Below are 25,901 nucleotides of genomic sequence, written 5' to 3'. Positions count from 1 at the left end.
ACATGCTTGGTTTTGGGGTACTTGTGGCCATCTGTGAAAACCAATATTCAGCCAAAAAATTTGTTAATTGTTCATTTACCGGTTGCTAAGGCTGTAACACGTGGGAAACCTACAGTAATTCACTAATCCACGTGACTCTGTATTACATGCCTTCCATTAACCCAAATACTAAAATATTAGCCATAGCACATTCTGTCTTCTAATGCTTATTGTCTTAACCCATTCTCAGCTCTCAGTCTTTAGAGGCTGTCATCCTAAACCAATGATCTTTGTTTATACCACAGACTTTTAGACATTTCTATTGGCTAAAACAATATAATCAGAATCAGAATCAGAAATACTTTATTGATTGCAGAGGGAAATTGCAGAATAATTGCCTGATATTTGGTTAACTGATGTGTATGTCTGTTTTTGGCCAGTGTTTAGTTATTTATGCCTACTTAATGTCCTCTCCGTTCTCTCTCTTTCTATGTGATTTACACATGCAAAAAAGAGCAGGCTTTTTGAGGTCATATGATAACGAGTGGGTAATTAGTATTCACCTGAGCAGAGGGTGTGGCTCTCAAACAACTGTAACCCTTGGTCAATAGATGTCTTCAAGTTCATAATAGGATCAATAGGGTATCTTTCAGTTTTTTTTATAAACCCTAACCTTCTTTTCTTGTCTAATCTAGAAAATACCAATGAACCCACTAAACTCCGTGTAAAATGGTCTTGTTATAAACTACCTTGTTAAAAAAGAAAGATATCCTTTATTTGTCATATATACAGTACATATACAGATGTACAGTACAATGAAATTCTTTCTTCGCATATCCCAGCTGGTGTTGGAAGCTGGGGTCAGAGCGCAGGGTCAGCCACCTTACGGCGCCCCTGGAGCAGACAGGGTTAAGGGCCTTGCTCAAGGACCCAACAGTGGCTACATAGCAGAGACTGGATTTGAACCGCCAATCTTCCGGTTGATAGCCCAAAGCCCTACCCACTAGGCTACCACAGGCCCCAAAAAGAGGCTGTTAAATTAGCCCTATTTTTTATTAATTTAATGAATATCCATATAAATGTTACTGTATGTCCAAATGTATGTGGAGACCGCTTAAACTTATTGAGTTCAGGTATTTAAGCCACAACCGACTGTGTACATTCAGTTATATACATTTTAAATTTTAGGTGTGTTTTTAGGCAACAGCTTTGGGAATACCTTTCCTCTTCCCCTATGAACAAATTACTGCCTATAAAGACATGGTTTGAAGCATACTAGTGGCCTGCACAGAGCTCTGAGAGGCCATCCTGTCCAACATCTGTACCTGACATTGGGCACAAATTCCTATAGACACACTCCAAAATCTGGCTAAAGCCAAAAGCCATTCTAGATAAATACGGGCTGTCTTGGCCACAAAAGGGAGTGGGAAGGACTCAGGAGTACATATTAATACCTGTGGTATTTTAAATAGGATGTCTAATTCACACATTTTGGCCATAGAGTGTAAGTATACAGATAGGTAAGAAATAAGTAAGGCTTTATTTGTTCAGTTTACATGATTTATTAATTTTAGAATGAATTCTGTACAGATTCCTTCTTTAATGATTCTTTAATGATTTTTATAGCCTGCAGTAGAATAGGTCAAATAAATAAACTGATGCTACGCTTCTAAAACTAGTGCTTAGTTTGTAATTTATTGGCTAGTAAAATGTGGTATGATAGTGACATCACCAGTAATCACTGCCCTCTGTATAATCTTGTGGTATTTCTCTGAGCTCTACATACGCCTACAATAATTCAGTATTAACCCCTACCAGTCACTAGATTTTAAGTCTTAAATCAAAATCTTTATTATTGTCTAAGGCAGACATGAGAAGTACATGCCACATTCATAAACAATGACAAACCCATAGCTCGCTGCCTTAACCTGATTTCATCAGGTCTAATTTGTTTATTTGTTTTTGCCTATTTTTTGTTGTGACCTTACAATAAGCTCATGAGAACTGCAAAAATTTAGATTTGTCGACATGATAATAACGATAACAAACCAAACTACATACTTTCCTTTAGCAAACACATGCAATATAGGGGAAAAAAGGTTGTTGTTGTTGACAAAATTCCTGTTTTAGAATAAAGAATTTTTTTTTATTATTTTAAAGACAAAATGAAATGTAATGACTGATGGTAAAAGTGTTAGAATGTGTGTTATTTTTTTATTTAAAATTACAGGTTGATGGAAGGAATATAATTACATGCTCATGAGCTCATACACAGCTGATAGCTCTTCATCTGATAAGAGAACTAGGGTCAATTTAACCTATCCTACCTATAGTACCTCACCTGATTGGAACAACTTCTGCCTGAGGTTAAAGTAACACTTTGTTCTCCATGCACAAATATTTTTAACCGTTTGAACACAAAAAAGTTCTAATATTTTAAATTGTTTAAAGACAAAGAGGACAGTAATGCTGTTGATTATTAAGTAGGTAATAAAAGAACATTTCAAAAGGCTCAGTGGTTTATACGTTTAAAGAGCTACAGTCTATAGCAATGTTGAAAGATTCAGATCATTTAGAGGAATCCCTGTGCATATAGGGCAAGAATAAAGACAAATGCCCATTTAGTAACTGAAACAGCACTGTATTGTCAACAACAAATTACTTCTGTAATAATCACCATTGTCAGTAAACACAATATCTATTGCTGCATTTACAAATTCAAGTTAAGACTACAAAGCATAAACCATGTATTAGTAACATCCATAAACGCTCACTTCTCTTAGCTTTAACTGATCTAAGATGAATAATGCAAAGTATTTTTTAGGGGAGTCTTTTCTTATTTTAGCAAGATAATGCCATGTCACCATGTGCAACAATGTGGCTTTGTAGTAAGAGAATGCAGATGCTTGACTGAAGGGCCAGATCTTTTACTGAAAATGTGTAGAACATTTTGAAGCACAACAAGTGCAATAAACAACAATAACTTGTTAACCCTGTCCTGTTAAGCAGATGAAGCATTGTATCATGCAAAAATAGAAATTTTTTTTATTTATTTAATTAGAAATGTGTTCTATGAAATGTGTTTCTAGAAATGTGTTCAGTCATCAAATCTATAGTATATATTAATAAAAACAAAATGTTTATTAGTTAAAACATTAAATACTGTTTTGATATAATTCAGATCAAAATGATTTACAAATTATTTCTGTGTCTTTTTATTTACAGACCCACTAGAGTTGGGACATTTTGCAAAGTGCCTGTGATGTGTTTAATCTCTTAATTCTTTATTTACCTGACATAAAAGGACTTTAATGTTTTGGCTGACCATTAGAATTATATTTTGTAAATATCAACACATTTTAAATTCTATATCTGCAACACATTCAAAAACGTTGGGACATGGGTTACACCATTTGAAACATTCCACAATATCAGGTGAATTATTATTGTGAGAGGTTATTACTGGGTGTAAATTCATATGTGAGTTTAGTGAATTCGTAGAAAGGCCAGTGTGTATAGGCAAGGCCAAAACCCACAAATTTAGCTAATGCAAAGTGCTTAGTCAAGAAGAGCCACTGATTTTGACCCATACCATCAATGTTTTTCTAATAACGGTTTATTAATTAATTTAATTATTGAATAAGTGATTTATCTGAAGAAATTGGTAACTTTTTAATGTTTCTTGTAATATTTGTTATATTATGTAAAGTAATTTTAGTAATGGTGTAATTATATTTTGCGTTGAAATTTTTTGCAGTACAGTCAGAGATGCTATACAAATTTATCATCTGTGCTATTAATAGGTGAGATGTTGGTGCAGGTGGTGGAGTTGTGTAAACATCAGAGAACAAACACTCTGGTGCAACCATTGCTGGAAGATCAGAAGCTGGTGGTGGCAGCCTTATGGTTTGGAGAATGTTTTCATGGCATTCCCTGCTTCATGCATCCATGTGGAAAGCACTCTCAACCGATCTGGGTATGAATTAATCTTTGCGTACACCCATACATGCTGATTGTCCTCCCTGGGATGAATGGGATCTTCCAGCAAACATTTGTTAGAAGAGCTTTCAAGTACTACCCGGCCCCTAATTCCCCAGACTGGATCCCAATTGAACATCTGTGGTACCACCTCGATCGTTGCGTTCACTCTATGGATCTTCCCCCATGCACCCTCTAGCAACTCTGGGATGCACTGCAGTCAGAATGGCTCCAGATACCTGTGACAACCTACCAGGAGCTTATTGAGTCACTCCCAGCCTGTCTAGCTGCTGTGTGTGCTGCACAAGGCAATTACTCTGGATAGCTGGTGATCATAATAATATGACTCAACAGTGTATATTTTTTTATTTTCATATCTGTAATGTAAATGATGTATTGGTGTAATATAATTGATGTATGTGATGTTTTTAGTGACACAGATCCTAATTACTGATAGTAATATCTTCCTTTCTAACAGCACATGCCAAGCCAGCCAAGTTTGGCATCAAGATTTAGGTGACCTGTAACCACATTCCAGCTAAGCATAAAAATGAAAGTCTAAACAGGGATGTTGACCTGTGGAGGCTTTGAGAAGAACCATGTGTGTTGTGCTAGCTGTAAGGCACAATGTGTGGCAATTCTTTCATCTCGTTATGACCATGGTACAGTTGCACAGTTAGAAAGAACAACCATGGGCTCCCCTTGCTCTACTTGCAATGAGAGAGAAAGAGGCCTTTTCATCAAAGTTTGCCTTCACTCTTACTATCACACTAGTTTCATACCTTCCAAAGATGAACAAGAGCAGACTCTAAAAATACAGTGAAAACAGTGTTGTAAGGCCAGGACAAGGGAATAGGAACTTACAGGTACATGTCCATAACACCACTGATGTGTCCCCTTACAATTTCTTCATGATATGGAACAAGATAAAGGCTGGGATAAAGCAGTGTCAAAACATGAAAATAAAACCAATAAAAACATATTACTATTATTATTATTATTTTAATCATTTCATTTTCATGTTTTGCTAATTTTATTTTCCTGTTTTACTTATTTATTTACTTATTATTGCTATTATTTTTTATTATTAAATAAATAATTATAAAAACCTTAAATTATTAAAATCCTAGACTCTTTCTTCATGCAAAATTGGTTTGTGGTTTAAATTCAACTAACCTGCTTTATTTTAGGGGTTTACTCTTAAGACAAGGAAAGTATACAGAATATTAAGACTACACAAGGGTAACATCATTAAAGTTTTTTCACTCTCGCTATGTAAAGAGACCTTAGATGTTAAAGGACGTTTTAAAAATGCAACTTATTATAATAATTTAATATTATATATATCATTTTTATATATAATTTATAATTTAATTATTATTAGTAGTAGTATTAGTAGTAGTGTTAGTAATAATAATAATAATAATAATAATAATAATAATAATAAAGTTATTGGTTTAAATACAAATACGTACAAAAAATACAAAGTTATTGTGGAGCTACTACACTAACGATAGAATATATCAGTCATCAGTAGAGGGAGCACATTCCTTCCATGAGCAAAATATTTTAGGTTGCAAATAACTCTACCTCTCATAATTAAATTTAACTCACTCCTTTAATCTCTACAATTTACTAAAAATCAAAGAAACACTAGATTTTTGAATTACTACAAGCTTGAGAGGAAGTAATTCATTGGCTTTCCTTATTACAGACCTTGGATGTGAGGATGTGAGTGTGACTAGAATGTGCATACCCATTCACCTATAGGGCAATTCAGTGTCTCCAATTAACCTGACTGGGAGGAAACCGGAGTTCCCGGAGGAAACCCACACAGACACGGGGAGAACATGCAAACTCCGCACAGAAAGGATCCGGACCTGGGGATCGAACCCAGTACCTTCTTGCTGTGAGGTGACAGTGTTACCCACTGAGCCGCCATGCCGTAAAAGTTACAGGCATTTAGTATTTTATGCTTGTAAATGACTGAGCTGAATGAATTATTAAATAAATATATATCTGAAGGCTGTAAACACTAGGGGACATGATCTCCCCCAAAATTTTGATACATTTAAAATGCCCCCAGTAAAAATTAATTAATAAAAAAACAGCTTTGCATTATGTTACAATCCGTCTGTGTTCCCATCAGTTGTTGATGGAACACTTATTATTGTAACACCATACCACCAGCACTTCACGTTAGCTAAGTCTGTATAACAGCTGTGACTTGCATGAAAAGGTAATGTTAACGTCAATGTAATTTAAAATTTTCAGCATTTAGCAGACGCTTTCATCCAAAGCGACTTACACAATGAGCAATTGAGGGTTAAGGGCCTTGCTCAGGGACCCAACAGTGGCAACTTGGTGGTGGCGGGGCCTTCTGTTTACTAGTCCAGTACCTTAACCACTGAGCAAGGACGGATTAAGGATAGTCTGGGCCCCTGGGCAAAGAGTTGCATCAAATAGCTCAGTTAAGTTAAGTTTGTGTATGCATTCAAACGGTGGTTGAGACAGGACACAAGTTTGTCAATGACAACATTGAAAGTTTCGATCCGAAACTTGTCCTTTCTGTTAGGGCCCCCAAGAGGCCCTGGGGTCAAAGTCCCTAATAGTCAGAGGATCCTTAAAATAGAGGGCCCTCGGAAATAAAAATATATTGTATCATAAATGTTGATAGGCATCGCAAAATGTTTTGGGCCAGGCGCTGGCCCCACTGGCCCGGTCAGTAATCCAGCCATGCCACTGAGCTATCACTGGCCCAATGTATGTAATGTAATTTTGTGCTATAAGTGTAACTGTGAAATTAAATTTTGCTTAAAAAGTGTATAAACAAGCATTCGGTGAGTCAGGGCCGGCGCTAGGGGGGGGCATTGCCCCCCCAAATTGTGTCTTTGCCCCCCCAAGCACAATGCAAGCAACGGCTATTTTTAAAATTATCTCTGAACCAATCACAAAAATGCATTTTGTTTTACAGTGTGAAGATATTTCCTTGCTTATTCCTGATTGGCTCTTTGAGTCATATAAAAATCGGCAGACTGCCCCAAACAGTTCAGTTCGGCAGTATATGTTCTGTTAGTGTGAGCGAGAGGCAGGTAAACTGGTAAACACTTTTTTTTTACAGAATTAGTATTCTTTTGTTTTCTTTATATTTTAATTTCCCAATAATATAAATATTCTCACTCATTCCTATTTCCACGTTTGAATATTCTCAGTCTGTGTGTAGGTACATTTGTCAGCTTTGACTTAAATTTGTATTAAAGCCTTTCAAGAAATAGAGTTGTTCTATTAGTAATGGCAATTTAATTAAGGGGGCGTATTAAAATGAAATACAATTAGATAATCTTTTTTCTCCATTTACATAATCAACATGTATTTTTTAATCATTGGGTTTTAAGTTTAAGTTCGAAAACATGCATTTTTATTTATTTACCTCATACATCACTTTAAGCCAGTATCAATAGCTTGGCTGTCATCATTCATGCACAAATCAAGCCTTGAATATATTTCTGGCTTCAAAAACATGACTATCAACATGCCCCCTCATTAGGTTTTACTGCCCCCCCAAGCAAAGCAGTCCAGAACCGGGGCTGCGGTGAGTCTATATTCTACCTTTTCATTTAAAGCATCGGGTGTTAGAGAGAGTCTGAGTCTGAACAAACACATCTCAGCTATGCTCAAGCACTCATAGGACCACAACACACTGACGAAATGGGTGAGATCAAACAATTACTGCAGTACATTTGCAACAAACTGGTTTAAAAAAAAAAAAACTGCCCTTTATGTATATATGATTGTTTGACTGATTTGTCTCATTCTGAAATGAAATAATTATAAATGACTTCACTCACCATCACCACGTGGAATATCCAGGGGCTAAATTCCTCAGCCTTTGGCATAAAAAGTTTACACCCTGAATTACACAAACAGATAAAACACCTTGACATCATCATTCTACAAGAGACATGGTGTAGGGCTGATACGGTCACTTACTGTCCTCAAAACTACAGGGAAATTCTAATACCCTCCCAAAAACTGAGCACAGTGCACCAGGGCAGAGACTCTGGGGGGCTCATCATCTGGTATAAATCAAACCTACATAATTTCATAGACACAATAAAACAAGCAAAATACCACATCTGGCTTAAATTAAACAAATCTATATTATCATCACAGAGGGACTTATTCCTTTGTGCCATTTACATCCCTCCTTCAGAGTCTCCATACTACTCAAATGATATATTTACAGAACTAGAGAGAGAGACGAGCCATTTCCAGGCCCAGGGAAATGTGCTCATCTGTGGAGACCTGAATGCAAGAACAGGAACACAATCAGACACTTTAAAAACACACGGAGATCACTTTATTAAGAATAATATGTTCCTTAATAATCATTCCTCTTCCATTTACAGGAATAACTATGACATTGGGATAAACAAAAACGGAAAAGACCTCCTGCAGCTCTGTCGAAGTCTGGGTCTGTACATTGTCAATGGTAGGATACGAGGGGACTCTTTAGGAAGATACACGTATTGCTCATCTCTTGGGAACAGTACAGTAGATTATATGGTAACAGATTTAGACCCTTTCTCTCTCAGTGCATTCACTGTCAAACCACTAACCCCTCTGTCTGATCACAGCCAAATTACTGGGTTCATTAAAAAGACAGAAACTAACCCCACCACACACACACGGCCCAGTAAGCTGTACAACATCCCCAGATCCTACAGATGGGCCGAGAACAGCGCAGAAGAGTTCCAGAAAGCAATCATCAGCCACCAAACTCAAACACTCTTAGATAGCTTTCTGGACACTGCGTACACTCACAGTAAAGAAGGAGTAAATCAGGCAGTCCAAAAAATTAACCTAATCTTTAGAAGAACAGCAGAGAAGGCAAAACTAAAACTTAGATCTACACTAAAACCCAAATTAACAAAAGATGACAGCTGGTTTGATAAAGACTGTCAACATTTACGAACAGAACTCAGAACATTATCAAATCAAAAACACAGAGACCCAAACAACACTAACATACGACTTCTTTACTGTGAAAAGCTTCGACAATATAAACGTACACTCAGAACCAAAAAAGCACAACACACAAACAAACAACTGACACTAATTGAGGAGTCAATCAACACACATCAATTTTGGGACAACTGGAACAAACTAAATAAAAGAGAATTAGAAGAATTAGCCATTCAGGATGGGGATATATGGACAACCCATTTCCAATCACTATTTAAAAACATAAAATTCAACACAAATTCAGAACAAAATGACATCAATAGAAGACTTATAGAACTTGAATTGGCTATTAAAGATAATCAAAACCCTTTAGACTCCTCCATTACTGAGCAGGAACTCCTTAATAAAATAAATAAATTAAAACCAAAGAAATCATCAGGACCTGATGGAATCCTGAATGAAATGATTAAACACAGCAGTTCCAAATTTCGATTGGCCATTTTAAAACTCTTTAACCTGGTTCTGAGTGTAGGTTCCTTCCCTGAAATCTGGAATCAAGGTCTCATAACACCAATTTACAAAAGTGGAGATAAATTCGACCCTAATAATTACCGGGGCATCTGTGTGAACAGTAATCTGGGGAAGTTATTCTGTAGTATAATTAACTCAAGGTTTTCAAGCTTCCTTATTGAGCACAATGTCCTGAGTAAAAGTCAAATTGGATTTTTACCAAATTACCGCACAACTGATCATATTTACACCCTACACACCCTCATTGAAAAATATGTAATTCAAAACCATGTAAAAATATTTGCCTGCTTTATTGACTTTAAAAAGGCTTTTGACTCAATTTGGCATCAAGGATTGTTTTACAAACTATTAGAAAGTGGTGTAGGGGGTAAAACATATGATCTTATCAAATCTATGTACACAGAAAACCAGTGCGGAATAAGAATTGGCAATAAACAAACACATTTTATCTCTCAGGAGCGTGGAGTGAGACAGGGCTGCTGTCTGAGCCCAACTCTATTTAACATCTATATTAATGAATTGGCCTCCATGTTAGAGCACTCAGCCACGCCCGGTCTCACTCTACACGACTCAGAGATTAAACTCCTGCTGTATGCAGATGATCTGGTCCTGCTGTCCCCCAGCGCTCAGGGTCTTCAGCACAAACTGGACCTGCTGCAGCAGTACTGTCAGACCTGGGCCCTGACAGTCAACCTCAAAAAGACTAAAATTATGACCTTCCAGAAAAGATCCAGATCTCAGGGAACCAAACACACATTTAAATTAGGACATCATGAAATTGAACACTCTAAAAACTATACCTACCTTGGACTAAACATTAGTTCATCAGGAAACTACAACCTGGCAGTGAATGAACTGAGAGAAAAAGCACGCAGAGCCTTCTATGCCATAAAAAAACAAACTTCTGTAGAAATCCCAATCAAAATTTGGCTAAAAATATTTGGCGCAATAATTGAACCAATTGCCCTGTATGGCAGTGAAGTGTGGGGCCCGCTTACACACCAACAATTTAACAAATGGGAACAACATCCAATTGAGACCCTGCACACAGAATTTTGTAAAACAATATTAAAGGTGCACAGACACACCACCAACAATGTGTGCAGGGCAGAATTAGGCCGATACCCACTTATTATTAATATACAAAAAAGGGCAATAAAATTCTGGAATCATCTCAAAGAGAGCGACCCACACTCGTATCATTACAAAGCTCTGCAATACCAAGAGCTGAGCAAAGATACCAGCCCCCTCATCCAACTGGTCCTGAGTCACTGCACCAACACACCATTAACACATATTAACACACCACTAACACAGACTAACACTATTAAGACTCAAGACCAGAACCTAATCAGAACTGATCAAATTACACATGAATTAAAGATAAACTATTTGGCCTATTGGGAAACACAAACTAAACTCCAAAGTAAACTACAATGTTATTTGGCTCTAAATAGACAGTATAGTGTGGCAGATTATCTCAGCACTATAACTGATCCAAAACTCAGAAACAGCTTGACAAGGTACAGACTCAGCGAACACAGCCTGGCCATCGAGACGGGACGACACAGACAGTCCTGGATGCCCAGAGAGGAGAGAGTGTGTCAACACTGCTCTTCAAACCAGATAGAGACAGAGCTGCACTTCCTCACTGAATGTACAAAATACACACACATTCGCAAACAATTTTTTACCAAAATCAACAAAATTATCCCCAATTTTAATTCTCTCTCAAACCCTGACAAGCTGCCCTACCTATTGGGGGAGCACAGAGCGAGCTGCACACTCACAGCTCTCTACCTACACACCTGCCACCAGGTGAGGGACAGTGAGTGACCTTATACTGTATCCCATACACACTCACGCATACTCGCACACACACACCATCATACACACACACCATCATACACACACACCATCATACACACACACACAAACACACACACACTTACAAATACTTTTTCCACACATACATATACACACTTTATATACTTGTTGTTCTAATTTGTTTCTGTTATTTTTTAAGGCTAATTACTAATGTTATTGAACATTCTTTAAATTAATATAAATGTTTATGTATGCAATTTTTTTTTTTTTCCCATTTATTATCTAGTTTGTAAATGCGCTTTGGCAATACAAATGTGAATATTTGTCATGCTAATAAAGCACTTTTGAATTGAATTGAATTGAGAGTCGATACCGAGAGTCTACTTCGCTAACGTACACCTAAGAGTCGGATAAAAGAGTCGACTCTTTCGCGACGACACATCGTTACTAGTAATACGCGAACTTCATCCTGCTGTCTCTCTCACGTGTCTCTCGCTCTTTTTCCGGTCGCTCGCGAGTACTTATATCACTATCCTCGGCCAAGACGGACACCATTATGTGGTAGGTGGATAAACATGACATTAAAACCTTTTTGTTGTGGAAATACAGGTCTCGTCTCAGCGTCTTACTCTGGATAACTGACTGCGAAGTTTGGCCAGAGAGAAAAGTCGCGCGAACGGACAAGCTAAAGCAGGCTGTTATTCGACATATGAATACGGATTTACCTCAGCCGGTAAATGGTAAACACGAACCGTGTTATTGTTCGCTAAAGTTTGGAAATTGTGGTGAACCTGAGAGAAAGGTGTATGTACTTTTGTGGATTTATCAGCTCCTGTGTTTTCCGGCCGGACGCAGGGTCAGCTCACCTCACACAGGAACGTATTCGTCTACTACACAAGGTTTCTAGATGCAATGGATACCGTGGCTCAGAGCTTGTGGACATGCACTATTTCTAGTAGTGCTGGATGTTACTGTTCATTGTCATAACGGATTTTGACAGCTACACCGGTGTCTGGAACCTAACCTGTGACGTCATACCTGACAAAATTCATGTTTACAATTTCAACTACTATTACAACTACTACTATTACTACTATTATTACTCTCTGTTTTGAGGTTCTAATATTCATCATGGGTGCCCACTTTATCAAAGTATTCGCTGGCGTCAGGCATTTCAGTTCTGTGTCTGGGTTTAGGTAGCCCACAGCCAACACACAATGAGTCTCCAGACGTCATCTTTTTCTGATGGAGCAACTCTGCTAAGTGGAGCTCAAAAAGTGGGGGCAAAACAGCCCCAGATATCTCCACATAAACTCGGGCCGTTCGGCAACACACGTCCTTAAAACATACATACATACACACACGGTGACACTAAAGAGGGAATGGGCAACACTTCTCAAAAAGAAGGGGAAGACCAAGGAGAGGATAAAGAAAAAGACAAAGAGAAAGATAATGGTGAAGAAGAGGAAGAACCAGAGGAAGAAGCAAAAGAGAAAGAAGAGGAGGTTGTGGATGAAGAGCTGCCTTTAGGTGTCGACGAGCTGCTGGCGAGTGGAGATCCGGTGCTGGACCTAAGCAACTACAAATTCCGACATCTTCCTAGACAAGTGCTTGGTCTGGCATATCTAGAGAAGCTGTACATGTGTGGAAACAGGCTGCGCACGGTGCCCGATGGCGTCGCACAGCTGCATGGTCTGCGCACTCTTGCACTCGACTTTAACAAACTGGATGACGTCCCACTGGCTGTGTGCCAGCTGGCCAACCTCACCCACTTGTATCTTGGCAGTAATCGGCTGATGGGCCTGCCGCAAGACTTCCGAAATTTGCAGAGCTTGCGTTGTCTGTGGGTGGAAAGCAACTACTTCCAGCATTTTCCCAAGCAGCTTTATGAGCTGCCCAACCTGCGCTCACTGCAGATAGGCGACAATAAGCTGCGCACACTGCCGTCAGACCTGTGGCGCATGGAAGGGCTGCGTGGCCTTTGGCTGTATGGCAATCGCTTTCAAGAGTTTCCCCCTGTCTTGCTAAAGATGGAGCACCTGGAGATTCTTGATTTAGACCGTAATAATATTTCACATATTCCCAGTCTGGTGCACCTCCCAGCACTTAGACTTTTTTCATATGACCACAACCCTGTGAAAGGGCCGCCACGATTCGGGGAGGACACGTTGATCGTTGGTGAAGGGGCTGCTGAGGCCTTGGAAGAAAGACAGAGAAAGAAAGAAGAGAAGGAGCAAGAAATTAGGGAAGCCGAGGAGGCAGCTGCGGCAGCCGCCGAAGCACCTAAACCAGCAATCCAAGGAATACTGAAGAAACTCAGAATAGGAAAATTACTGGCAGACTCAATTAATGCAAAAACAAATGGGACTGTACCATTAGCACCTCCTGGTGAGGAGGTTGAGAAAGTACAGTGCAAAGCAGAAAGGGTAGACTCTGAAATCCACACAATGGTATTTGATGAGGACGAACTTGAATATGAGAAGGGTATAGATTATGAAAGACAGCACCTTATATATGATGATGGGGGCTACATTGATTACAGAAGAGCAGATTTGGAGTATGACAGAACTGAAACATGCTATGAATACGAAGGGGAGGAACATCAAACAGGGCGAACTTGATGATTTCCTCTTCCCCTTTAGTAAGTCTTATGCTCTGGTTTGCACTATAGCTATTTATAGGAAATAAAAGGAATGGGAACTATTTTGGATAAATCAACCTCAACCTCAAGGTGTAATAAGTTTGCTTAAACAATGCTGCTGTGAATTTTAAGTTACTTAGACTTTGTTTATGCCTGGTTGTATCATGCACCTGTATCTGGATTGTATCATGACAAGAGTTCATCCATGTGCATTTTCGCAAATGTGTCTTTAGTAGTTATATTGGAAATCACATTGCCCTATGCAAATGAGCTTTTTTTTAAAAGCTAAATGCTGCAATAAAATACTTTCATAGGGGTTTGTTTTTGCTAATTGACTAATTCTGATATATTTAGAGCCTACAACTTCAAATATTCCAATAAAAATGAATTTATTTGTATTTCAGTTTTCCAATGAGCAATTCCAGTTAGCAATGTAATGTTTATTTGAGAAACTGCAGTGTCCTGCGGATCTAGCTTCAAAGTTTGTCTCTGCCTATTGAAATGAGTTTGGCTTGTTCTTTCTGTGTCTGGCTGCAGACGGTCAGTTGACTGCTTTAAATTGCCTCTAGGTCTAAGTGAATGGATGGTTGTGTTATGCCCTGCTCACTTTTCCTTCCCTATTTTGAATTGTCTCCATTCGGATATATCCAGTCTGTCACCACCTGCCACTTTTATTACATCCTTGCTGGGGAGTAGGGCAGGCTAGCACATGCCCTCTCTGACATCTGTTCAGCTGCCAGCCACTTCTTTAAACCCGCCACTTATACTTACTGTAACATTTGGCTGTATTTTTCCTGCTACACATTATTTTGCTAAATTTAAGATGGCATCATGTTGGACATGTTGTGAACTATGTAGTTTTTCAACTCTATGTTATGCAGTATATAGAAAGCTAGGTAGCAAAATATTGTGTATAAATAAATCTAAGTTGGTTGGTTTCCATAAGTAAAATTCAATATGATGCATCTTTTGTATAATGTAATACGAAAACTAGTACATTATTGATCCACTAAATGGACAAAAAGTAATGAGACACCCTTTTTAGTTATTGAATTCTGTGTTTGAGCCACAACAGGTGAAAAAAATCAGTAACAATTTAGGGAATGTACATGTGCCCCTGTGCACAAAGCATTCTTTATAAAGACATTGATTTAAAGAAATTTTAGTGGCCTGATCTTAGCCCCACTGGAACATCAATTGAGGCTTTCTAAACCAACGTCAGCACCCACCCATAGAAACGCTCTTTCGACTGACTGGGCACAAATAGAATTACATTTATTTTTTAAATGAGTTGTCCAACAAGCTCAGGGTCAGGTGTCCAAATACTTTTGGCCATATAGTGTATCATTTTAGTAGTGTAAATCTGGGCCTGTGAAATGAATATCACACTTCATGTGTGGTCATTTTACTATTAACTGCTTGATCTCAGTACACAGATTAAAATGGTCCAGAAAAAAATTTCATGTCATCAAAGAATCATGTTTGCTTCCGAAAATAACTCTGTAGTTTATGAGCTTTTATAATTTTTGTTGGTGCTATTCACACGAAAAATATGTTTTTTGGTCAATTTTGGTAGCAGAATTTAAACTTTGTTTACCAGACATTGTCACAAAGCACCCATTGTGGCACATTTCTGAGGAGATTAGTTCTTTAGATAGCTTATTTACTTAAGTATTTTGGGCGGAACGGTGGCTCAGTGGGTAGCACTGTCACCTCACAGCAAGAAGATCCTGGGTTCTATCCCCAGGTGGGGTGGTCTGGGTCCTTTCTGTGTGGAGTTTACATGTTCTCCATGTGTCTCTGTGGGTTCCCTGCCGATGCTCCGGTTTCCTCCCACAGTCCAAAGACATGCAAGTGAGGTGAATTAGAGATACAAAATTGTCCGTGACTGTGTTCGATATTAAACTTGTGAACTGATGAATCTTGTGTAACCAGTAACTACCGTTCCTGTCATGAATGTAACCAAAGTGTGTTAAATATGACGTTAAAATCCTGATAAATAAATAAATAAATACTTCAGTATTTTTACATTGTTTTAATGTAAAGCTATACCTTCAGCAGTGACTACAAAGCTCTGTTATATAGAATAATCAAATTAACATGGTTTCATTTCCGTTGACACGGGGCATAAACCATGTGCATTATAACGTGGGTCCTTACATGTGGTTTGTAGAGACGGATGTATTTACTCTTGTGTAACATCTGGCATCAATGTGTATGAATACAACTTCTAAAGTTGTTTTAGCCGGTAGGATTGAAATCTGTCTTAAATGCCCTGTGTTTTTTGTGTATATAATTTTAATACTAAAGATGCATGAGTCAACCAGGAATAAACAGGTTCTTAATGTCTGCAGTGGTTAAACAAATGCAAAATAGAATACGATACTTTAGCACTTAATTATGCTAACCTGTGAAGACCAGAAAAAACAGTGCAGCTATTATGGGAAACTTCAGCATTCTACATTCTAAGGAAGATGTAGACTCCTAAGCGTTTGGAGTGTGTATGTGCTGACGATTGTGGATGTGTTTGTGGGTGCATGACAGAGTGTGTAATTCTACTCTAACCTGGGTGTACTGTATCTGATATTGGATACCGCGATTGCTGTGAAATCTGTTGGTGAAACCAAATCTCTCATTAAATAATCATTGGGTTTGTGAAATGTCTTTTAATCATTCATACGTGGCTAAGAGAAAAAATGCCTAGACTCATAAAATATCTATGATGTGCTCCAGCTGTGCAATGCAACACGAAGGGCAAAACTTCAATACAATGTTCTGCTTTTGAAAGAGGGCTTATCAGCGTAACTGTGTAGCAGAAGTTGCAGAGCTTTTAAAGATCAAAAAGATAAACAGTTGGTGCTAGCCAGGTTAATGCTAACAGTGCTGAACTTTCTGCAGGAGGCAGAGCTTGTTTAGGGATTATGTGTGAAAACCAGGGAATGGTGTAAGGGGACGAGGGAGTGAGAACATAGAAGGGGACGCTTTTCCTTAAAAGGCCAGGGGGAAAAGTCTGACATGTTTAAACGTTAGCACAAGCTGAAAAAAGAGAGCAATTAAAAGAGAATTGGAAGTGTAGAGGATGGCTAGCATGTCCTCTAGTTCTCCTTTTCTTTAGTCAGGTTTATTGTCTCTTTGCATTGAATGCCACATTATTCTTTTTATTCAAGTCACACTCTCTAAGCCCCTTGTTCCCTTCCTGTCAAGTTGTGCACTGTACACTGTCTCTTATGTTTAACCCGATGTCTAGCTGCAGGCTGGAGTGGGCAGATGTACTTTCTGCCTCCCCGTTACCAACAGCGTGTGTACTAATCTTAAGTTCTTCATCTGTTCTACACCAAAAATCAAATGGTTTTCTTTCTTTTTTTGAATTAATATACACTTGGTTATTAGAGAGTGTTGGGATTTCTCTTACAAAATGAATTCTTAACCCATATTTAATAACCACACTTTCTGTTTGTTGTTGTGCTGGGATTTTCTTTATTCCAGGTCCTCCTACAGCTCAAATAATACAAATCTAAAAATAATTACATTTAGGCATTAGTCATTGGTGCAGCATGTGTTGAACCTTTGGTCCAAAACTATTTTTTCAACAAAAGTAAACCCTCTTAGAACAGTATTACAAGAGGACACGTTTTGATTCAAGCATCATAAAAAACACAAAGTGCATAACAATACTACTCGCCAGTGATGGAAAATCAGTGGGAACCCTGAGCTTTTTTGCTTCAATGAGATGCTCCCACGTTGGTGTGATGATAAACAATAACACCCGAAGTGTGTTCTTTATGTCCAGTCTACGCCGTATTTTTGTTTTGCTTGCCGTCACTGCAAAAAATCCCGCTTCACAAAGATAGGATGTTGAAAATGGAAGCAGTGTTTTCATTGCTTTTGTAGCGATCTATAATTGTTTATTGTTTTTGTGCGGCCCAGTAATAAATGACCAATGGGCCGGTGGTTGGGGACCACTGCTCACTGCTGTAGGGAAAATGCTTATTGACAATGATTTTGCAATTTTTAATATTTCATTATGTAAGGCTGCATTTACATGATAAACAGTCTGCACTTTGTTCACCGTGAGGCCAGATGCATATTGCAGCTTACCTCCGAGTTTCAGCCTTTCACATTATACACAGCAAAACCTCTTTCTGCTGGCTGTGCCAATACACGGTATTGACTGACTGTATTTTCACATGTAGTTTTGTATTAAATGTTCTTTTTATTTTAAAACAAGAAAGCTGTGGTCACATCAGTTGTCATTGGGAGATGGGAAAAGATAAGAAAAGGAAGTGGGTTAATAAAACTTAATTGCTTCAATCAAAGGACGCATAAAATCTTATTAAAGACCTACAAAACCACAGCATATTTTTTTAGAGTCTGATTTAAGTGCAGAAGCAAGTGGTAAAAATGTGTCAATGTGGCAAATTAGAGCATCCTACTCCACAGGAAACAATGGCACAGCTAGCGCAAAAGCGGTTTTGCTGTGCATCATGCAGCCTAAGGGCGGGTCATATAGGCAAAATTCTCTATATGTACATTTTTGTAAAAGAGTGGTAGAAAATGTTGCTTATGTTATACTGTATTTGTCTTTTGTTTGATTAAAATATTTATGACACTTCTGCCGTACCTTTAATCACTGACATTTACCATGTTTATTTGGAGTCCTGTATGAATTAACCCCGCTTCTCTTCTTTGCCATACTTGTTAATTTCATTAACATTAAAATCTTGTTTTACCAGGTTATAGTACAGTTCTAATGATAAACCTCTATTGTCATATAAACGGTGGAGCAAAATATGGGTATGCAGTACATTTTTCCCAGCCCTAACTGAAAGCATAAAGCATAAGCGCAAAAAAAAATTCAACATAGTAGGTGTGCAGCATGGCCAGCCACCAAATTAAATCAGTCTAAAGCTCTTACCACTTTATGCTTGAAATTAAAATAATCAAATCCAACAGAAATAATGTAATATTAATTTAATAATTAATTATTTCTAAATTTGTTTGCTTATTTTACATTAATAAATTAGATGTCTCTATGAACTTGCTCCTTCGCTTTATACAAATTACAAACTTTTATTTTACTGAATTTAATCCTTCTCACAATTTTTTATTTCTTACTATTAATTGATTTGATTAACACAATGTTGAACATTGTGAGACCTTAGCTTTTTAGTTTTTTTTTTTGGTTTCACTATGGAATTATTTCTGAATCTTATTTTAAATATTGTTATAATTTGTTGTTTCTTATTTTAAAAGCCATTCAGATATCTCTGGCTCACTTATTTTGAGGTAAACAATAGCTTTAAAACAGTAAACATGTAGTTATACAGATATGGTAGTATGGGACAGTTGATCTTCTACGTTGTATAACCAAAATATATAAACACTCCTCCTAATCATTAAATTGCTGTTTGATTAAATTGTTGCTAGTTCTAATAAGTTTGTGGAAGGCCCTTCAGGCCCATAAGGACATGAGTCTTGATGTATAATAACTTAAGTGGCCTGCATAGAGACCTGCCCTAAACTCCACTGAACACCCTGGGGATGAATTAAAATGTTAATTGCGAATTATGCCTTCTCATCCAACATTAACACCTAAACTTACAAATGTTCTTTTGACTAATTGGGCTGAAATTCCCACAGACTCACTTTTAAATTTGTGCAAGGCTTTCAGGAAGAATGGAAGCAGTTATAGCTATGCCGTAGTTTTGGCATGGGATGTTGAACAAGTCCATGGTCAGTGGCCACATACATTTGGACATGTAATATATATTTAATCAAAATCCTTACTGTTTTTATTTTTAAATGCCTTCTGTCAATAAACTCTTTGTATTTATTCCTCTAGAATCCAATGAACTGTCTCTCAAACATCAGAATGTGAAAAATAACTGTTAAAACATTTTAGTAGCATAGTGAGCCCCTTAACTCCCATGTTGTGAGGTATTTGGACCCAGTACTTTTCCACACTCCAGGAGGAATGAAGGAGCTGTCGTCCAGTGTCCTGGTTGGCAAGCTTTATGTAGAATAGAGAAGCATTAGTAAAACTTGGCCAAGCAAACACATATGGAGATGCTTTACATTAACTTAGTTCCAACATGTCAAAAATTCAAAACCACAAAATACTCGGAACTTATGCATAGCTCAAACCTTCCCAGATGCTAAATTGCTGTGCAGGAGAAGTGGAGGTGCTAAGCATCCAGGCAAAAAGAATACTAGGAAGGTAATGTGACTTACTTCTAAAATTTGAAAAAATATAATTTATTTAGCAATAAAAAAACACTACTTGTGATGCTGACAGGTTGTCTGCGGATCCGTAAGTCTAAATTAGTCTTAATGATATTTTATTCATTTTAGGCCTTTATACATATTAAATTGTCCTTAATTCTTTACTTGATCTTACATTTAAGCTAGATCCTTTAAACTGGTGCAATGGGAATTAAAAAGTGAAATCTCATAAGCAGAACAAATGTTACAAAAGCTAATAAATAGCTGGTAAAAGAACTTTTGCACCACAATAAAATAATACTGTCAATAAAAGCTGTATTTACCTCGGTTTATCTTAATCTCTAACACTCTTTAACAGAAGTAATTTGGGGTAAAGAAGGAATGATTCTAGGTTTAAAGGCAAAGCAATAGTTGTAGCTTTGTACCTAACATAAATAAATAGACCATTTAGAGGGTGTTTGGATATCACAAATGTATTTAATTTAATAGTATTATGCCATCATCCATTACTTTTAGGTGCCATTGAAAGGCTCTTTAAAATCATATACCAAACAGGAGGTATTCTGCAGACCTTGTTTGCAGACCCTTTCCCATACTCAAGGACGCCATACAGTGGCATTGTGGTGCAGGAGGTAGAGTTGGTTGCACACATTAAAAAGGCCTGCAACTGGTTACTGGCCCACTTAAGGATTCTGTTTTCCTCTCAACTCCCTAAAACATGCTAGTAAATGGATTGGCTACTCTAAATTGCCCCAAAGTGTGAATGAAGGTAAATGGATGAGCATAATTGCTTATGATGTACTGGTACCTTGTCTAGGTTGTTGTTGGGATAGGCTTTGTGACCCTTACAGGCATAAAGTAGTTACTGAAGATCATAGAATGAACATATGAATAACTACTAAAATTTGATTTTTTTGTTTCCAATATTTTGGATCACTATTCATAAATTGTTACTATGCTTATAATTAAAAGTATTAATTGGGTAAAGCTCTATAAATAATTTATACTTAAAATTCATAAAATATTTAACCTGTAGAATATAAATACTTACTAGACCACAACTAAGAACATATGGTGGGTACTGGCAACACAGTTGAAACTATTACAAACATATTTTCAGTATTTTATACAATAGTAAATAAAAGATATGGTCAAAACTATGTGAAAACATCTCGTTAATACTGAGGTCAAGAGTTTTAGTCAAAGCCATGTGTGGAATAAAATCATCTACAAGATAAATAATATGCTTTTAACTTTGTAGCACAAGATTTCCATGGCTGACTGGCCCCCTGTGCAGTAAATCCTAAAAACAAGTTTAGTGTGGAGTAACTGTAGGGGCCTACATAAAACCCTGAACTCAGCTTCATTTGAAATAGACACATTTAAGATCAATTCAAATTCGAATGTTGGTGGATTGGAGGGCATTCTTATTCAACCTCAGTTCCTGATCTCACAAATGCTGTTTGGACTTCATGGGCACAAATGCCCACAGACACAATCAAATTATATTGAAGAAGAGTTGAGGCTGTCATAGCTGAAAACGAATGGGGGAAACTCCATGTTAATGAAAGTGCTTTTGGAATAGAGGGTTCAACAAACTCTTTGTCAGGTGTCCATATACTTTTGGCTATATAGTTACACTTAGGAAATTGAAACAATTACAAATTACTATTATGTAGCTATTTTTTAAAATAGTTTCTAAAAGTGTTTGGGCTGAGCTGCACTGCACTTTTTGCTGTAGTATGTGGGGTGCCTGCAGGCTCTGATATAAACCAGGCCTGTACTGGGAAGTGAGTCTCTGTGCTTAATCATTTAGGCCACAAGCCTGTAGTTTACATTACCTTCATTCTCGTTAGGTCAGCAACATGCCAATGTAATGCAGGGCACTCAATGAACATCGCTATTGTACACCACTCAAGTCTTCACGGTCTCTACTAATACTGAGCTGTCATGACAGGAGGAGGAGATAAATAGATATCAACAGGAATTGGATTGCAACACCCACTGGGTTTAGAGGAATGCTTTTGATACAGCACAATTTGTGGCCCTGTCTATTTTATGTTTACATCAGCACTGTGCAGACAAACCTAATGTTTTTAGGGTTTAAATTTAGTGCAGAGTGTAGGGATGCAAATATGCTTATTTCTGATTTTGGTCGTCATTACGTCAACAGTTTGACCAATAACTGACAAGCCTATAGCATCCCATTAAAATATAGAACAATCACTGTTTTAAATGAACAAGTCTTTATACTTTACTTTATGAAAAACAGCATAATGTAGTAAACATGCCAGTGACGACGAACAGCAAGAGAAACATAAACACAGTGAGCAAAACCAGTTTGTAGATTTTATACAACAGTCCATTACATGCTCTAACTAATCATACAGATTGATCATTAATAATGATGCAGTCAGTATATCAAAGCTCTTCATGTAAACATAAGTGTAGTTAAGCCTATAAGCCTATATATAGATTTCTACCGTTATACTGCGATTTGATGGAAAATATCCACATTATTTCTGTAAAAAACTGACCTTACGCAATGATTGACATGTGCTTGTATTTGTATTTTAAAGCATAATACTTGTGTTGTTTGTTATTTAAATAATAATAGTGTATAAAAAGTTGTTATGCTCAGATTAGAACGGCAACGCACTGTCTAAAAGAAAGAACATGTACACTGAGTACATTTCAAATCAGCAGTTTAAACTCTCCTGTGTGTAGAGATCTCTCAGTTTAAGTCAAGCATTACTTGTTAAAATGAATTTGAGTGGTCTTTTAAATTGGCAGCATTAATCAAACAACAAATTATGGTTGTTGGTTAACTGATTAATCACTGACATCACAAGAATAGAATAGTAATTCATTTTATAAGAAAATGTGTTTGTCTCACTGTGTCCAGTATACTTGCTGTTGGCTGATTTACAATTGTGGGACTGTGGTACTCTGTATTTTCTCTGAATTAATTAAGTGTATTTATAAAACGGATAGTTCCGGTCCTAAAATCTGATTGGCTGAGCCGCGTTCGAAGCCGTTGTAAAATCCCCGATAAACTCACACCTAGGACCACCTCACATCATTCCATATTAATACGCCACTGAATAGAGAAAGTTAATGTTATTTTCGCCCTCACGTTGCCTAGCAACACTGTTAATCGGATTACCTTGCGTCGCGGAAGAATGCTTTATTGTAAGTTTATACACAATAAATACATTTATGATTAAACATTGTTGTATTTATTATATTTTATGTTGACCGCCGTTTTATAAAAGCAATAAGCCACTCGAGACCGTACGTTACTGTTACGATTTTAGCACGGGGAAAGAAGTTTTAGGCACTCCGCTTCGCGTCGTGCCAAAAACGTCATCCCCGTGCTAAAATCACAGTAACGTACGGCCTCTCGTGGCTTATTGCTTTAGTATACTATCTAAGGATGTAATCCACGTACTGAGGTATTAATAAAGCAATGCCTACGTTACTGTGATTTTAGCACGGGGATGACGTTTTTTTTTTGACCTAAAACTTCTTTCCCCGTGCTAAAATCATAACAGTAATGCACGGTCTCAAGTGGCTTATTGCTTTTATAAAACGGCGGTCAACATAAAATATAATAAATACAACAATGTTTAATTCATAAATGTATTTATTGTGTATAAACTTACAATAAAGCATTCTTCCACGACGCAAAATAGTTCGATTAACAGTGTTGCTAGGCAACATGAGGGCGAAAATAACATTAACTTTTCTATTCAGTGGCGTATTAATATGGAATGATGTGAGGTGGTCCTAGGTGTGCGTTTATCGGGGATTTTACAACGGCTTCGAACGCGGCTCAGCCAATCAGATTTTAGGACCGGAACTATCCGTTTTATAATAGCATTTTAATAGCATTTTATGAAATGAAAATGCTGTGAAATAGATTTTAAAATATGCACATTATTGGGTGCTAAGAATATTAAAATTATTTTACCAATCAAGGACAATAGACATGGACATGTAACTGTTCAACCAGTATTTTTATTGTTATTAAAAAGAATAGGGCTAGTATCATCAAAGGTGAAACATGTGAGGGTGAGAAGGAAAATAAACATTTCTGATTTTTTTTTCTACATTTTTATGTGTTTTTCTGCCATTTTCTCCCAATTTAGTGTAGTCAAATTGTCTTCCGCTGCTGGGGATTTATGATTTTTTCCAGTTTAGGAGGGTACATTGCTGCTCATGCCTCCTGCAGCCCCTAACGGAACCCTTTTCCACCCATGCACTCTGCACAGGCGCCTCAATCCACCAATCAGGGTCCTTACACAGCATGTGAAGACCCTGCCCACATAGTCTGGGCATCCCTCCCTGCAGACACTGCCAATTATGCCCGCTAGATGGCGCCTAGCCGACCGGTGGAGTTCGAACTGAGGAGTTCAGAATCTCGACGCTGGTGTGCTAGTGGAATATCCCGCTGCGCCACCTTGGCGCCTGTTTGGTCGATGACCTGTAAGGATTTTCAAACTGCCAATTTCAAAACACTAAAAAAGAGCTATTAAAGTTGTTAAAACATTAAGAATGTTCTGTACACATTCATATTAAAATTTGAAATTAAGTGATTTTAGTGGGGTTTTTTTTATCCAGATGAATTGGCTCTGGTTTTAAAAAAATGTCATGTGGTGTGACTGTGATTTGCCTTAAAATTTATTAATTCCCTTAACTTGTACGCTTAACATTTTTGTTTTCAGTAATATAATGTTTTTAGAAACAATTTGCAATACATTTAAAAACAAACAAAAAAAAACATTAACTTAGCAGTGATTAATATTTCAGCCTCATAGATATTTTATTTATTTTATTAATTTTCAGAAGAGTTGGAACATTTTGTACAATACACATTTTGTGCAAGAATTTTCCTAATTCTCCTCAACCTTTATTTGACTGATGGCTGTTGTTTTCACAGCAAGAAGATCCAAGGTTTTCACTTCCCAGCTGGGCATACATGGTCCTTTCTGTGTAAAGTTTGTATGTTCACCCTGTGTCCAAGTGGGTTTTGTCTGGGTGCTTCAGTTTTCCAAAGACATGCAGTCAGGCCAATTGGAGCTACTAAAAATAGCTGTGCGTGTGTGTGTGTGTGTGTGTGTGTGTGTGTGTGTGTATAAACCTTGATGTAGAGGTTGTGTTCACTTCTTTTATTTAAAAATGGCAAAAATATGTCATTTGGTCCAAAATTTAAATACATATGAATAACAAATCTGTTTTACTTTTGTACCCCAGAACTTTAAATTCAAGGTAACATGTTACAAAGAACATTATGTTTAATTGAAGAATCTCAACATAAAAAATACCTTTAGAATGTCCCTAAAAACAGTGGTCCCCAACCACTGGGGGTCATTTATTACCGGGCCGCACAGAAACAATAAATAATTAGAGATCACTACAAAAAGCAATTAAATTTCCAAAACTCTTCTGGTGTTATTGTCTTATCACCACTAGGTAGGAGCAGCGTCTTGTTGCAGTGAAAAAAGCTTAGGATTTACTTAGATTTTCCAGTCTACAGTTATTCTATTTTAAGTCTTCCCACCCCTGCTGGTCCGTGAAATTATATCTTATATTAAACCGGTCCGTGGTGCAAAAAAGGTTGGGGACCGCTGCTTTAAAACATTCTTAAATAATCTTATTTAGCTTTTGTGACATGTATTATTCAATGACCTATTAATAGATATTATATTGATATTATATTATAATAGATATTATAGACAATTTACTGGCATTATTA

The 25,901-nt window shown here is 37.3% G+C and overlaps 1 protein-coding gene across 1 annotated transcript; it reads left to right on the top strand.

Annotated features, from left to right (window-relative positions):
- Positions 1 to 11,754: 11,754 nt before the first annotated feature.
- Positions 11,755 to 14,269, top strand: LOC134321719 (leucine-rich repeat-containing protein 10B). Its single transcript, XM_063003548.1, has one exon. The coding sequence runs from the start codon at positions 12,663 to 12,665 to the stop codon at positions 13,899 to 13,901; it is 1,239 nt and encodes a 412-aa protein (XP_062859618.1). The 5' UTR covers positions 11,755 to 12,662; the 3' UTR covers positions 13,902 to 14,269.
- Positions 14,270 to 25,901: the final 11,632 nt, after the last annotated feature.

Source organism: Trichomycterus rosablanca, chromosome 1 (assembly GCF_030014385.1).
Source record: "Trichomycterus rosablanca isolate fTriRos1 chromosome 1, fTriRos1.hap1, whole genome shotgun sequence".
Taxonomy (NCBI): Eukaryota; Metazoa; Chordata; class Actinopteri; order Siluriformes; family Trichomycteridae; genus Trichomycterus; species Trichomycterus rosablanca.
The sequence above is the reverse complement of the archived record's forward strand: the minus strand, read 5'-3'. Positions and strand labels throughout refer to the sequence as shown.

What these genes read in the sequence shown, in the direction of transcription:
- LOC134321719 (XM_063003548.1), top strand. Translation starts at nt 12,663, where the DNA reads ATGGGCAACACTTCTCAAAAAGAAGGGGAAGACCAAGGAGAGGATAAA.